The 17165-nt window shown below is 42.1% G+C and overlaps 1 protein-coding gene across 2 annotated transcripts in view; it reads right to left on the reverse strand.

The window, feature by feature from the left end:
• Positions 1-17165, reverse strand: part of LOC147193817 (rho GTPase-activating protein 26-like) — a 50569-nt gene that overhangs the window by 22393 nt on the left and 11011 nt on the right. The window contains exons 3-10 of one of the 2 annotated variants that reach the window (XM_086131011.1): positions 8062-8157; positions 6199-6260; positions 6006-6077; positions 2347-2448; positions 2146-2256; positions 1934-2038; positions 1344-1473; positions 963-1063 (exon numbers count right to left, since the gene is read on the reverse strand). In XM_086131011.1, the coding sequence (XP_085987137.1) occupies positions 963-1063; positions 1344-1473; positions 1934-2038; positions 2146-2256; positions 2347-2448; positions 6006-6077; positions 6199-6260; positions 8062-8157 (779 nt within the window). The remainder of the gene's footprint in view (positions 1-962; positions 1064-1343; positions 1474-1933; positions 2039-2145; positions 2257-2346; positions 2449-6005; positions 6078-6198; positions 6261-8061; positions 8158-17165) is intronic. The other variant, XM_086131012.1, reaches the window with a different exon arrangement.

Here is a 17165-nt window from a genome sequence, read left to right on the forward strand (position 1 = left end):
TTATGCACATCAATCTAAATTTAACCTCGCTCCAAAATCGAACATGAATGGGAACATTACCCAACGCTACGAAGGGGACAATATGTTTTTATCATCCACATGCGAGGAGGGCGTGTCCGCGTGTGGAAATTCCCTGACCCCTTTGTGTTTCCTGTGTTATGTGTTATGGTTTTCACATGTCAGATAGCAGATGATGGAACATGTTTTCCCTCACCTTTGCTCTATTTCGAGCCGGCATTGAAATACATGGGAGTGTGCTATTTTAATTCAATATAAATAAACCAATGACATGTACAACATTGCATGGCATTGTGAGATATTTACTGTAATTATATTCACGTGTATCTTTTTGTAGAAGTTGGCCAATTTTTTTTTTTTTGACCGTCTTTCTTTTATCTTTGGTAAATTAATGTTCGAAATTTTTTTTTTTAAATAAACAGACATAATGTTAATGTTTGAGTCAATTAATAAATACTTTTTTTAACATTGAATTGAATGAACATTGAATGCTTTGAAGCCCAAAAAAATAAATCAATAAAATAAATTCTGACATCAGACAATTACATCTGTGAAGACTTTTCCGAGCCCTTTACACAACTGCCGGCTTAAACAGGCTACGCTTTAGCTTGTCTTCTCCGCCGCTTGTACAAAACGACTAGCGATAGCCGTTTCCTCGGAGATCAGGCCTGAACTTGTATCAGCTGTGGCTCATCTGGTGCGTGGGCGAAAACCACCGTTGAGAGTCAAGCTGCTTACGCATTTACAGTATTTCTGTGGTTATGTGAAGATAGCACTTTTTTTTTGTGTGTGTGTGTGTTTGTTTCGTTTGTTACATGGGTCTCAACAGGTATGACTGTGCGCTACCAAAACACGACGCTGGATGAGTCAGAACTTGACATTGCTGCGGTGGTACTGTGCCGTGACGATGGAGCAAAATGCAGAAATGATTAAGCGCCACTCACAGTTTTGCCCCCTGATTTCGGGTCATACAGGACCATGGTGACCCGCTTAGGCTCCCTGTGGTACGTGCAGTAGTACTTCACCCAGGTAGACACAAAAGAGCCTGAGAAAAGGGTAAAAAAAACAAAACAAAATAGAGATGTATTACTGACTGTGTGGAAAGAAAGACCCAGCGTATTTTGCTTGTTTGCTTCTTTGTATCATTTCTGGGTTTGTGCTACTACGGTAGGTAAATATGTATACACTGTATGTGCATTACGCTTGAGTTCAACGTGATCCTGTGATGACTAGTTGTGATAAGAGCTGCTGTTATGCCTCCAAAAAATTGGCCTAGTCTGCAGGAATCAAGTGAGTGTGTTTCTGTGTTGTGTGTTGGTACATACGCTTCTCCTGCACATAAAGGTATCCCTCCATCGTGTGCTGGCTGATGCTCTTGTGCTCATGCGGATTCTCCTTCATCTTTCTCATCAGACTCTCCACCTCGGACCTCGTGCTCTCGAAACGATTCCGCGTCTGTGCACAAAAAAAAAAAAGAAAAAAAAGTGAGATCGACTATGAGCACTTGAAGCACAGGATTTAAGTCACTGCTACTGGCGCGGGCGGTGCTTCACATCGGAGAGTCTTTTTTCTCGGAAAAATATCAAATCATGAAAGGTGAAGGTCAAGAAAAACAGGGTCACAGATGCAAAACGGAAAAGATGGAAAAGACGAAAAAAGAAAAACTTTAAAAATAAAGGGAAAATGGGGAAAACGGAAAATAATGGTCAAAAGGATCGAAAAAGGGATTCCGTGAAAAATGGAAAAAACAGCAGTAAAAAAAAAATCTCAAATCCATCATAGATGGCACACGAAAAAATTAAGCAAAAGTTGGGGAGGAATGGGGGAAACATTCTTTCACTTCCAATTCTACTTTCGATCAAGGCAAAGAAATATTAAAAGGTAATCCAGGAAAAACAAGCACAGGTGACCTTACATTTTGTATGCTGATTGTAAGGTCCGTCTTGAAGTGGTTGAAGTCCTTTGCCAACTCGTAGCCGTGGTGATAGTAGGTGAAGAGGCCTTGGAGGAAAGCCAACAGCTGAGGGAGCAAAAGCGTTTAATGCATGATCCAGTGTACCTAATGAAATGTCCGGCGACGACGGGTTTCAACGCGGCCATGAAAAAAAATTCCAAACGTAATCTTACGGGCTCCACAAAGTCAAACATCTTCCTCTCTTGGACCTCTTGCACTTTGAAGACATACTCCAAAGAAACCTCATAGAAATGCTGCCGCACGTGATCTACCTGGTTGTCCGCCTGCAGAGAACGAGACCAAAAGGACAGATGGCACAGTTGCGTTATGAGACATATGATGATACGGAGAAAAAAAATAAAACAAATTTTTACCTCATGCAGATGTGATTCTTTCTTCTTTGCCGAAAGACTCAAATGCTTCTCTAGTACTGCACAATACTTCTCTGTCTCTTTGTCGTACTTTTTCTTGGCTTCCTTTGAAGAAAAAAATAAATAAAACGCACATGGGCAGGTGTTGATGGACAAATGAAGTAGAAATCTAAATCCGCCTACTGAATCTTTAATTTTTTTTTTTTTTAGTATGGATGTTCAGGCTAATGTTGTAGCCAGGTAGACAGAGTGGACAAGTGTTTTTGCGCTGCAGAAGAAACGCCGAATGTGAATTTGGAACGAGTGTGTTGTGATTTACTCGAGTTGTGCTCCTCAGGGGAGTGCAGCTGTCTGTTAAATAATAGGCTGTTTCATGAAGCTATCTGTCATTAAGTGACACACGGATAATAAAGCACAGACGGAGAAACTGAAACGAACACGAAACATGCCGTGCATGTGCTGTTGTCTGTTAAGCATTTCGATATTTCTACTCGGAAGAGAACCGTCCATCCGTTTGCTGTCACGCTCACCCAGTCCAAAGTCACGGGAGCTTTGGGCCAATCTGTGCTGACTTTCGGCAAGCGGCGAAACCACCATTCCCATCCACATTCACACTTGGCTATATTTAAAGTCTTCAATAAAACTAACATGCAAGTTTTTGGAATGCGGATTCTAACCCATGATTCCTCAACTGTGAGGCGCAGGCTGTAACCACAGTACCACCGTGCTCTTTCTGAAGGCCAAGTCTTTAGCCACCCAAATCTTTTCCGACTTCTTGTAAATTCCAAAAGATGAGAATGCACAAGTAAAAGCAATAAAACGATTCCTTGTTCACGCCCCCCCCCCCCTCCTCCCGACCAGATTTAACAAGTGTCCAAGGAAAGAGGATTAGTCAACAGCTGGGTGACGCATCAGAGACGAACTAAAAGGACTCTTTCTCACTATGGTAGTACAGTAATCACTTAAAGAAGATCAGACTAAAAAGAGCAACAAAAAAAAACACTTTTATCATTGATTCTCAAAGTGCTGATTTTATTTTTCCGATATGGAAAAGCAGCATTAATGTTCATCCTGAACATAATGAAAGTTACACCGGCGTGCAATACAATTAAATTATTTTTTTTCGTTGTAAAACCTGTTTTGTTTTTTTTGCTTTTTTTTACATGAATACCTGAAACTACTAAGCTACTGTATGTTAATGTTGATCAGTACAGTTATTCTTGAAAGGTCATGTCTTTTTGTGGTGATAGTTCGTGTAAACAGTACGAGAACCACTGCCATAAATCACTGGGCTAAAAAAACAAAATAAATAAAAATAAAAACAAAACGGAAAAAAAAAATCTAATAGTACTTCCTAAACCAGCCAGCAGAGAGCAGTATTTTCCCAGATTGCCACTTCCTGAAATCCGATCAAATCCACAAAATCAAGGGCGGGTGTGAAAAACATGAATGTTGAACAGCACTGAATTTTTCATCACATCTACAACACCAGTAGATATAAATCTCAACGGTGGACTGCTTGGAGATTTGCCATGCGTGCAATCCATCATAAAATAACCTTGACCAGAGTCATGCTCTAAATACCGTATGACAAAACAGCCCCGCCTGTTTCAAATACATCAACTGATGTGCTTCCCGCTGAAGTTTTGCCAAAGTGGGCGAGACCTAAAGGCAAGGTGAGAAGGCGTGTGCCGGGCTAAAATGTCACTTCTTTCAAGGCTAAACTGGGATTAGTGCTCACCATGTCCTCACCACCCAGATTACGTGCGATCACTCCTTAATCTGCCCACCATGTTGCAATCAAGCCATGACCTGCTGTCAAAGGGGGAGATGTCTTCAGCCATAGTTGATGAACCCCTACGGTGACCTTTCTGGGTCACAACATCATGGCTAATGAACATACAACTGAGTGCGTACAGAAGAGAATGACCTTTTGTCTGTCATCAAACCACGCGATTTGTAAAGTCTGCTGTCTTAATGCTAACACACAAGGCAAAGCGAAACCAGCATCAATGTAACAGATAATTGAACACCATCAGTACAGCAGCACATGTAGACAGACAACGTGCCACGGCATATATTCTTTATCCTCTGTAAAAGCCAACTAATGTTATGCATTTTACCATGTCTTCATTTATTACGAATGTCAGTATTATGCTTCCCCCTGGTTTTCCAAGGTGCAATCGCCAAGTCATGTCAATGAGGATTTAAGCAAGAAATCAGAATGCACAAACCTTCTGTTGAATTGTTATTACAGTATGTTTTATGAAGTAGAATACTGTAGCTACGTTGTCTTATTTTAAAAATGTGTTGTTTGGTTTTTCTGTTTTGTTTTGTTTTGTTTTTTTAGCTGCAATGGATTAATGGCATTGCCATTTGGTCATGGAACGCAATGAATTAAAGTCGTAAAGTCAAGGTACGTGAATGTTTCTGCAGGAGTGACTAACGAGCAGCTAATGGACAGCGTAGCTCACGTTGAATGCTTGTAAAGGGGGACACAGAGATGTATATTCGCTGTGACAAGATGCCACAAGGCAGCCAGCCCCCTCACCCCCAACATCTACAAAAATGCACAAACACGCCACTCCCTATTCATGGCATTATTATGGGTTATTATGTCAGCGTTATTTAAGCTGTAAAGAAGGTCATGTTGTGATGCTTTGAATGACACCATGGGCTCGGCGAAAGGAGAAGCGCAGCTTATTTGTGTTCTAAATTTCTGTTACAAGCGTGATAAAAACTAGGAATGTTGTATACGTAGTTGCATGTAATTTAGGAGAGGTAATAAAGGAACGCTTGTACAGCTGGAGGATAAAACGCCTGGCTTGTTTGCATATGGATGCCTGCAGGCTGAAAGAGTCGAGCTGAGTGATGCGGGTACTAGTTAGAAATTGTGCTTCAAACTTTACATTTACATTATTTCTTTGGTATTTAGCAAGAAAAATATTTCTTGAAATGTAGATTTAATGATATGTATTTTTTTTCTAAAATTGATAAACATAAGGTTTAGTAAACTATTTAAAAACAATAATTTGTGCTGTAAATTAATACATTCAATTACATTATGTACACATGTTGAAAGTTGTTAGTAACAATATTACCCAATTTTGTAATTTAGCCCAAATGTCTCCATTTTAAAATAAACGTTTCATTAAAATGGTTTGATCATACTGAAAAATATGATTGGATTTGTAAATGAAAGTGTTCACTTGAATTAATTTTTAAAAATTTCTATTTATAAAAAGAAGTAGAGTTAAAACTTTGTTTCGAATGGGACTTGGTCCTTCGAGACAGGGACTCTTAAACCAGCGGCGGAGAAACGCGGCAGCGTCTGCAACTCTGAAAGCATCATGTTGTCGTCGACGATGACTTCCATCGCATTTACTCTTCATGAGAAAGGTTGCACCCCCTCCCACATTTTGCGTGTGTACACGTGAACTGGCCTGACACCAAACACCTTTTGTAAGCAATCCCTAAGCCTCAGACAATGAGCTACTGCCACTCTTACATAACCGGCAGAGCGGATGTGAGGCCGGTTCTTTAATGATGCTAAAAGGTTCTTTATTGATTAGCGGAAGGACATGATGGATGCTGATGTACGGTATAGATTAGTATGTGTTGTACAGTGCAAGTTTGTGGTGACAAAGGTCTCACAGGTTTACCTTAGCTGCGCTGATCTGCTCTTTCCTGAACCGCTCCAGAGGCATAATGAGCACATCATTGGCGTTTTCAATCTGAGGACACACACATTGAGGGGGAAAAAAAAAAAGCGAATTATGACGACACATCTATCTTTTTCCAAACATGACGTTATAGACGAAACGTTACTGATGAAGTGTACGGCAGCCAACTTACCATCCGTGTCCTCTCATCCTCCAGGTTTTGGAGAACAGCTGCAAATTCCTGAAGAGACTTGGCTGGGGAGGACAATTGTGAAAAAAATCAGAGAATATGCAGAAGGTAGCGGGGGATGAAGGTGTTCCGTCTTTTCCCCTTTGGATCTTGAACAGACTCCATTAAAAGCCGCGAGGCAGCGGAGAAACGCAACTGTTTTGTGACCACGTTTGTCTTTTAAGTTCCATCCAAGCGCAGAGTATCAGAACTTTGGAATGCATTAAAATGAAAGCGACCTTTAACAAAGCTGTTTTCGAGTTCTGCTCGTCTTAGTCACTCAATCAATCAATCACAAAGTCAACAGTGGGAAACGATGAGACGGACTTGGTTGGAAGTGCCGATTTTTTTTTCAATGGGTTTTTGATGTGGGTTTGAAACTCGGAAGAACCTCTTTCATTTCCATTTGTTTGCCAAGTAGGCCATCGTTTGAGTGAAATGAAGCTGAAATTGTATTACAGTATATAACAGTTTGTGGAAACTGAAATTGCTTCTCTCACTTTAAGTTACGATAACAGGAAATTCAAGGGCAACCATATACGGTGGATATAAAAAGTCTACACACCCCTGTACAAACAAACGAGAACAAAAACGAGCTCAAGGACTTTCTATATAATTGCACTACAATTACTGCTACTGGTCACTTAAAAAAAAAAAAAAAAAAAGATGCAACGATGATGATCTGCACGACGGTCATAGAATTGTATTGCACCAATGATCACTTGATCTCTGCTCGATACTCTTGCTTGTTATTGCAATACTCGTGCAGCCTGTACTACCGGAGACAAATTCCTCGTGCGTTCTACATACTTGGCCAATCAAGATGGTTCTGATTCTGATCGGGATCATTTCGTTGCACAAGTGAGCACACCCTCTTGTAACCGGTTATGTGACTGTGTTTAGGATTAACCCGTCGCATTCAAACTCACGTTAAACGAGAGTCAGTGCAGTCTTAGCTGTTCTAGTAGGCTTTTCCTGAATTGATTTAGCTTTCTCTCAGAGGACTTGGATTGGGCAAAATTCCCACATAGGCACAAAGCATAAATGCTGCCACCATCATGCTTCACAGTAGGGAGGGTGTTCTTGTTGTTCTTGTTTGTTCTCGTCATTTAACAGTCCCATTGGAACAGGGGTGTTTTTTTTTTTAAATTCACTGTATGTGTGATAATATTCTAAAAACAAAAAAGTGCAGTCCTGCAAAGCTGTTCAAGCAAGATAGCTGGAGATGGTCAGCAGTGGGTGGGTTGTGCACGCACGCACGCGCACACATACACACACACACACACACGGGGTGTGGTGACTGTTACTTACAAGTTTCCGAAGACACCAATAGGGACCTTGGTGAGTTGATGGAATGAATAATGATGCAATTCTCAATACAAAACAATAGCCTTGACTTTCATGTCAGGGTTGGGTCCGACTCAGCATGTTTCTCCGGATGCTTTGTGCGTTTTGTCAGAGAGAACCACATAACGTGCACGTTGACTGTGTTTGCGTGCTGTATACATTAATTGTATGGTATAATATGAGCCAAAGCGACCACTGACGTGAACATCTTTCACTTGTACAGTAGATAATGACACTTGTGGTGAACAAGAGGCTCTAGTACAAGCACTGATGATACATCTGCTGTAAGTCACATGACCAACAGGCTCCACATGGACTGACCACACAGTGCACAATGACACTCTTTCGAAGCCCAATTACACAATGACCAAGTGACGTCATCCCAAACCGACGCCGACTGAAATCCTTGAAGTTCTCCACGATGCTCTACTTTATTGTGATGCACCCGTGCAACGTTGGATTTCACATCAGCGAGCTCACCTATGCATATCTCATCATCCGTCTCGGCGTCCCCGATGCACTGGAATTTAAAGTCGTTGAGCGAGTCGGCGAATTTCCTCTTGGCCGTAGACAAACCTGACACGACAGAGAACGGCGAGACAAGAGGGAGTTAGCGATGGATCCGATTTTTATCGCGCAGCGGCGAGTGCGTTAAGGAGCGGCGTAAACGGGGGTCTTATGTTTCTTAATAGCCAACATATACTGTATATTTCCACATGTGTCACCTGTCTGGAAACAAACTTTACAATAAGCACTCTGCATGACGTCCCAGCGCTTGCGCGCGTTTTCTCTAGAGACTCCGGCTTCTGTCGACATTCCAAAAACATACATGTGCTCACCTGTGATAATGTGGACAAGCGCTACGGATGGAAAATGGAATGGCTTCCCTATTGGCCCATGCTTCCCGCCTCCGCAAAGTGAAATAGATCTAGTTTCTCGCTAACAACGGTTAAAAACAAACGTTAAAAACAAGTCATATTTCATTGATCATTCCAGATGATGCAGCCAAGAACTATATACAAGAAGCATATCCATGGTACTTGTGATCTTTGTTTAAAGGCTGTCATAAAAGCGGAGCGGGAAGTGCGGGTGATATTTTATGGCCTTCATCAGTCAAAGTCAAAGCGAAGGGGCAGATCACTCTGGGAGTCATCCATCAGTAACAGTTATGGTCAGGGTGTCGGCTCCTAAAACCTCGGCACGTCGAGTGCAAAAATTCCATTCGAGTGGCTCTACGCCACAGACGAACGGATTTTGAAGGTAGCTTCCCCCGCCGTGAAAGTCAGGACGGGGTCACCTTCCTGCATGACAGGAAACAACAGAAATTATAAAATCCCTGCAAGCCAGGATGCTTTTGTGTGTCACTTTTTTATTTTTTTAACCACCTTTTCCATCTTTTGAGATCGTACTCAAACAGTATAATGAAGCCTACTTGCAGCTAAATGTGTGGACGCCATCCATGTGTTACTAATGAGTGATTCATCAACCCTTTGGATGCACAACTGACAATACCAGGGTTGAGTTACCAAACGACAGCAAAAATCTCACTTGTTAATAATTCATGGAAAATGACTGTTGACTTTCGGGAAAGCTCAATTTATCACCAGCTGCTGTTATTGTCAAAACCGTTTCTTTTCTTTCTTTTTTTTTTTTCCTTCACAGCCGGCTATCGGGTGCCAAATGGCTGCCTACTGCACAATCTACACTCAATACGGCCATGACGTGAGGTGGACAAGCACAATTCTAATGAGATCCTGTAGAAGGCCGGAATTCATTCTTCTTATTATTATTCTTATTATTATTAGTAGTAGTAGTAGTAGTATTGCAAGCTAACACGGGGTAAAGAGAGCAACTGCAACTAATAATGTCCTAAAGGAGAGTGAGAATGACATGACAGGAAGGCAGACCCACGCAGATAAGTGGACAGACAGTACAGTGGAAAGCTTCTTCTTTGTTCTGTAATCCAACTGAATACACGAGTTAAGGTAAAAAAAAAATATTTTTTTTTTTTACTTTTTGGGTGGCCTCATTCAGGGATCAGAGCTGGCTCCACTGATGTAATGCACTTCTAAACACACAATACATCTTCTTTCTCCACTCCCCCCAGCTTACTGCTGGCTTTCTTATTTTTGGCCGGTATCTCAAACTGCTTCATCTTCTGCTTCCTGTCAGTGACAGCTCCACTCAGCTCCATGAGAGTACAGAGCGTGCCCTTTTTTTCGTCTTCTTCTTCTTCTTGAGCCATGCTCCACGTCCTCGTGCTCCAAAAGAGAGGTGGCCATTTAAAAAAAAAAAACCATTCTCCGGTAACACAACAATAGCAGCAGCTCGTGACTCTAAACAAGGTCATCAATATAGCAGGAACACACACAGCACATCGCAGTCCTCGTGCTACTATCGAATCAATACCGATCTCATATAAAACTGAGCGTTATTATTGTTGGAGAAGGAATTTTGATACGGCTCCCGTATTGGATCTCATGATATTGTTGTATAATCACAGTGTAGTTGGGTTACACGATATTCCAGAACATCAGCAAGTTCATCTCCATTTGTTATCACTCTAGGCTCAGCTGTGAATGATGACTTTGTTGTGCTCTGCGGTCCGACTGCATCACTCATCGGCGAGGGAAAAACGGGATGCACTTGTTGTTTTGGCAGATGACGGCTGACAAGTCATATGATGAGGTCCTTAACCAATTACTGGTGCATGTACATGCAAATATAGATCATTTGTCAATGCACGCATGCTAAAAAAAAGCGGTGCTATATATAAGGGCTGACACGGCGCTCGCTCTCATTCCGTTCGAAACGAGACATCACAAGAAGCAACAACAGAAAAGATTCAGGGTACCTGGGTTTTATTTCGACTAATTTCATGGTTAATGGCGACACGAAAAGGGCCCAGTATAGCTACAAACAGACTGGAATTGAATCCAGAACTTAACTCATTCACTCCCAAAGACGTTTTTAAACGTCTTTTCAGACTTGGTCTAGAATTGGCTGGTACTGAATGAGTTAAGCAAAGGAATACGGTATGCTAGCGCTAATGGAAAGGAGATCATTTTTGTCCTGATTGATGCCGACAAATGGATAGATCACCCGGCCCGATTGCATAACTGCATAATCCATGCGGTGGAGATCGCACCATCGTGTTGACATGCTGACTCATGAGTAACAAATGCTATCAAAGTATCCAACCTGGTAATCAGTCATACAGCAGCCAACATCCAGACCACTTTACCTAGTCAGCCGCACGCCACTGCACAGAAATCATGTTCCACTTGATAGAATTTTCATGTCATATGTAGTACAGGATAGAAAATCACATGGCAGCCCATTTGTCAAAAAAAAAAAAAGACATGTGAAGGTCATTTGAGTGGCTGGAATGAGCCCAGAGGGAGCGAGAGAGTGCGTGTGAGAGAGAGAAAGCTCTATACACTAAACAAAAGGAACTGTGTAAGTACAACTGTGGTGAAACACTGTACAATGCGTATTATCGCGCACACACAAAAAGTCAAAAGAATGGGCCTGTGTGATATGAACAGGATGTCGAGCCGTGGCTGGAACTCTGGAGCATCTTTGTCACACGAGAATGCGAACGAATAGATAACCCTTTTTGACATTGAGTGGCACAGACCCGCACTCATACACACACACACACACACACACACACACACACACACACACACACACACACACACACACACACACACACAACACACACAACGGCCAAGAAGAACATAAAACTGAATCGGACCGTGAGACTCCAGACCAGTCAATGATTTACACTTTAGAACGACTTTTCCAACACTCGGTTGAAATTTTATATCAGAGCTTAGTGTGTGTGTGTGTGTGTGACCGGACTTGCATTTGACTTTAAAAGAGCTCGGATGTACGTCATGGACCCTTTGTATATTTCCTGTGAAAGTAGTGAAAATGCCCATCGCATCCATAATTTGATGGCTTCTTCCTCCAAGCTTTCAACAAGAGTCATGACAATCTGCTGGCAAACAGGAAACAACTGACGGAAAGCATCCTCGGATGACGTGATTGTTTGGAGGTTTTAAACGACAATGTGTGTCTGTTTGACCTTTGAGTTACGCGTTCAATAACATTTAGGTGGTATCACGGCTTGGAACCTGGAGATCAGTGTCTGAACTCGATCACAAATCAACAGGGCAGCACTTACTTGCGTTAGCATCAGCCATTTTTTAAAAAATCTTTCTGGGAATAAATATTATGAGTGGCAGTTTTAGGAGTCATTCCTATTAGTGGACCAGCAAGGATTTCTCCTGTGTTGAGTTATGATGCACACGGACATATTGCTGAGAGGATACTGTATTTACAAGACACGACGCTAAGCTAATTTTAGGGCTTTGAAATTCAGTAGCCTGGATCAATAAACGTTTAAGAAAATAAATCAAATGTATTATTGTGTTGCTCAATAATAGAATAACAAAACACAACAATACGATACAGGGTGTCCTCATTTGGTTGGCTTGCAATAAGGCGATTTAAGTCTGTGTTGATGCAATGGCGACCATGAATCAGCAATTTAGCATATTAGTGGAGATCGGACACCGACTGTGTAGTTAAGATAACGTTTAGTGTGGGGGGGGGGGGGGTGGCTTACATTTGATATGAGGTAGTCTGGGGCATATTAACAACTTTGTTCTGAGGCTGGAACATATATTTCAATGGGAAACATTACACAAATATTTGGGTTGAAAAATTGTTCGCCGAAGCAACAAACTGTCCGTTTTCCTTCGGTGTGCGGCTGTCTTTAGGGGTCAGTTCTGTCACGCCAATGCAGATCGCGTTAGGGGAAAATATATATATATATCTCAGGGGCATCGTCTGGTTGCCATGTGATCCAGAAACACAGCTGTGGAGAACAGCAGAATCACTCGGAAATAGTGACTTGATTTCCTTTTAAATAACATCACAGCGTTCAGTTGGTGAATGTTTAAAGGTTAAAGGTACACTGCTGAGCTCATGAAAGCATGACGTCTTTTCGGTGATGTATGAGAGCGAGGCAGGCAGGTGTTACACATGTCTCTCAACGTGATGTAAGAGTGTGTCCAAACAAGAAAGTCCACTTAAATGAATTGCGGTGTCCCGAGAGCAAACTTATCCGCTCGCCTATCAACACCTCGTAAGCTCGGGTCACCATGAAGTCAATTGAGGAGCGCAGAAAGCAAGAGAAATGAGGAGTAAAAGTGGAAAGTAGCTTCTTTTTTTCCTTCACCTTCCAAGAGCAGTAAAGACGTCATCAGGGCGAGCCGCGGCCAAGCTACGGCCTACAAATGCACACGCATATACTGTATCCTCTTATGCACACACAGCAATAAAACAGCTGAGACGTAATTAGCTCAGCCGAACCGTCAAAAAACAAAACAAAAAAACAACGACAACAAAAAAAACACCCACTTTAATGTCTTTTCGAGCGACATCTGGAACGTCAGCATGCATCACAAACGCATTTTTCGAAGATGGCGACTAAAATGATCGGTGTTATACATCATCGGATTGTATGTTATGATAAGGGAGCGCAAGGGAGAAGAAAGGAAATGGTTCGTCATTAAAGGAGACAGATTTTTACGCACACTTGTTTCTTTAAATTAAGACTGACTGTTTTATTTATTCTTGGATGTTACCATTAACAGAGGCATTTAACGGTTGGTTATACTATCCGTAACGTGACTCCAGAGATGGACACTTTACCCTATTTTGACAGTCCACCCGGTAAGAAAAAAAAGACTGAAGAGATACTTTAACTGTCAAGGGAAATTTGAAACACGTGTCGAGAAAATGTATATTTTTAAAAATATTTATGAGAACAATGTTGTGAAAACGTTTGTGTGAAAAGCGCTCCTTAAATAGGGGAGGATTGACAGTGGACACACACACACACACACACACACACACGCGCACGCACACACACACGCACGCACGCACGCACGCACACTCTCGCACGCTCATTCTCTTCACACACAGATGAAGAGAAAAGGACCAAGAGCAGCAGCCCAAAAATAGCCCGCATTTGGATTCACTTAAAATGCAAACAGAGACCAACGCATGACACAGCATGCCGGTTGACAAAGCAAATTTAGCGTGCACACACTGGAAAGCGATTCTTTTGTCTGTCTCGGCAGATGGCTTTCATCACATCTTGACGAGTCCGACTTGTTAGGGTGGGCTAGTTTTCTCGGGTCAATAAAGTTCTACAATTTCAATACTGTATCACTGAAATGTTTGTTTTAAGTTCAAACAAAAACAAAGAGTGCAGGAAGTTCCCAGCATTTTTTGCTCGACTGCAATTCCAAAATAGTTTTAAATTGATCTCTTATTGGCCTTGCAATTTTTGCAAATGCCAATGCCGATTGCCTTCAAAATTTTAAATATGGCAGCCAAAATCCAGCCCCCCCCCCCGCCACTGCCAAAAATAGGTCCATCCCAACATTTTTCCTCTCCAATTTATTCAGAAATTGCCCAAGAATTTAAACTGTTCCATGATTGTGACGTGAAACGGAACGATAGTCAATTAGGAAGCAAACTCGAAGCTTGTGCTGTTTTAATTTGTATTGTTGAATACTGTATTTGCTTCACCCCGCCCCCAATGAAAATTATAAGAATGTGTCACCACAGTGTAGCCAAGCTAAAGGTTAACATAGCTTCTTCTATTTCTTCTTTTACGTCTACAGTTGTGCCTTGAAGTGTGAGCAAAAAAAAATTTTGATACGTGAAAAATCTGTGCATGTTACTGAGCACTTCCACCATTTGGAAAGAACCCACAAACACACGCACAAAAAGCCTACAATTTTGTGTGTACCGAAGCGCGCGTACACACCAGAGATGAATCTCATACAAGGAAAATCTGTTGAGTTTATGGTGGGGGTTTTTTCACTCACCACACTTCTTTTGCTCACCCCAAACTGAATGAATGAATGGCGGTCAGGGCGCAACACACGCCGACGGAACAATGAACATATAAAGCCGGGGGGGGGGGGGGGGGGACGACAATAGTCGCCCATAAAGTCCCCCCGGCAGAATGAACTGTGAATGCGATGGTGAATAGGGGGCAGCAATTGTTTGAAAAAAAAAAAAAAAAAAGAGGCAGAGACAAGGGAAAGGGAGTGACGCGAGTGAGGGATGCAAGGAGCTGAGCAGAGAAACAACCCTGAGAGGCACCACAAATGTCACATGCCAATTTATGGTTCTTGCCGCTGAAAAGCTTTTACGGTTTCTCTAGTGTAAAAATGTGGGCCATGTTGAAGTCAAGCGCCATTGGGTGTTTCTGGGAATTACAGTGAAGCTTAAAGATTGAACAAACTCTGGTCCAAGGCGCAAGAAGTCATGGAAATGGAATGAATTTGTTACAAGCCCCAATCGTCATGAGTACGGTGCACGCATGTATCAATCTGGGTTTTTCATGCGTTCAAAATTGTGCGGCAGCTGCCTTCGGCTAATGCTGGGCCACCCCCAGCCAGACCGATTGATATCGCTCAACACAGCATAAAGTTCCACCTGTACTCATTGAGGCACTGATGTCCCTCTGCGGCAGCTTTGTATTTTAAGTGCAGTTGCAGCGTTAAGCCACTATGGAGGCGCTATATCAACAGGAGTGCACAGGAAAGATCTGAAGCTACGGCACACGTCCTCCTTCACCGAGCTCCGGTACGATTTTTGACGTTTGTAACTGCCAGATACCATAAAAAGGGCTGTCACGAACAAACTTTTTTTTAGAACTGATTATCTTTTCGATTATTCCATCAATGACACGGAAGGGACCAAACATGGACCAAAACATTAATTCACGATTATGAATTAAAAATGATTCATTAGAGTTTTGATCAATCAATTTTGGAGGCTTGCAAGATATTTCTGTTTTTTAACATATCCGTTTTTAAATTGTACCATCTCGACAGTGTCAAAATTTGTGAAATGTCATTCCAGTTGATGGATGCTAAATTAGCCAATAATTTCCAAAAAATCCGAAATGGCAAATCTTTTTATTCACTTAGTTTGAGACAACACTATTATCTATTGAATTGAGTTTGACATAAGGAAGAAAAACACCGTAAACATCAGTGAGGCTTTTATATTCTCCCTCCTCTTGTTCCAGGCCAAATAACTTTGGTATCCAAGCAACGGGTACAAAGAGGCCATGACACCACAAGAAGGAAGTTCTGTTTCTCCGTTTCATGTTTTTTTTTTTTCTTACAGTAGCTCGTATTCCTTGTGGCTTTGTCTTTTCTGTCAAGCTCCCTCTTCACTGATATTTAGATTTGGCATGGAACAGTTTGTCTTTTTTTTTCGCCGGCACTAATCAACACACCACTCCACCCCAAAACCCTCCCGCTCCCTACCCTCATTTATTCTGTAGCCCCCTTTGACCTCGGTCTCCCGCCCTCATTTTGGAATTTTCTGCCACGCCTGCTGCTGACACAGCCAACTCAGACAACAAGGGACGATTTTCCTTTTTTTCCCCCCCCTCATCTCTTTTAAAAAGAGCGCCTGTGGGGTGAAATCGCCTCGCGGACCGCCGGCCGCCTCTGGAAAAATCTACAACAGGAATGCGTGATGAGCTCATTTGGCCTACAAATGGACAGCCTTGTAATTTTGAGGAAATCACCCGAGATTTAAACAGGATTTTGTTTGAGCAATACACATTATTGAACGAGATAGTAGGATGTCACATTGCATGCTCCAGTGGAGGATTGTCTTACCTATAACTGTCACACAAATGAGCATTTTTCGCAGACATTGCATGCTACACTGCTGAACCCAAGATGAAAAAAATAATAAGATTAACAATGGTGGCGCTCTTCTGGTATCACATGATCAGGCAAATTCGAAAGTCATGCTGAATGATGGGTTGATAGTCACACTTTGCTGTCACAGAATGAAGCCTTTTTTGTCAAGATGGTGTTTGCTGTGATATGTCTTGGCACGCTGTTATCGCCATTGTTTACATTTACATCACGTGATCAGGGTTGCTACGCTTGCGTACTATCATGTGGGGGTGGGGGGTGTTTGTTACATTTCAGTGTGCAGCGACATGACTATTAGAAAATATATAACGAGATGTTAGCACGTATTTAATGATCATCGGCAAACCTATTGTGTTGTTCTGACCACTTAACATGCCTTTCTAAATGGGCATTGTGTCGCGTCTGACAAAAAAAAAAAAAAAAAAAACATACTGAAGACTGTAACATCCGAGCATTAGCGCAAGGTAAAAACAACCCATGAAGGCGACTCGTCGCACTCATGTGCATGTTACTTATCAGGTCAGCTCGAGCGTAGTAGTGACAGCGAGAGAAGGCAGAGAGAGCATGGAAACCACAATAACCAGATTAGAGCCAGTTTCTAAAATAGCCTTCGTCCACTTCCTCTCCGTCGCCCAACATAAGCCTGAACTCTGTCCCAGACAGCACGCACAAAAAAAAATACAGTAAAACGCCTCAAATGTCTGGTGGCAAACACTGCATCGCGGCAAAGGACGGCGGCGCTGCTGACCAGATTAAATGCGAGCGATGCATTTGGCAGTGAGCCGTTTGCAAGTTCTCCTTTGCTAG

This window comes from Hippocampus guttulatus, chromosome 15 (genome assembly GCF_054856545.1).
Source record: "Hippocampus guttulatus isolate MCC_2025c chromosome 15, RoL_Hgut_1.0, whole genome shotgun sequence".
Taxonomy (NCBI): domain Eukaryota; kingdom Metazoa; phylum Chordata; class Actinopteri; order Syngnathiformes; family Syngnathidae; genus Hippocampus; species Hippocampus guttulatus.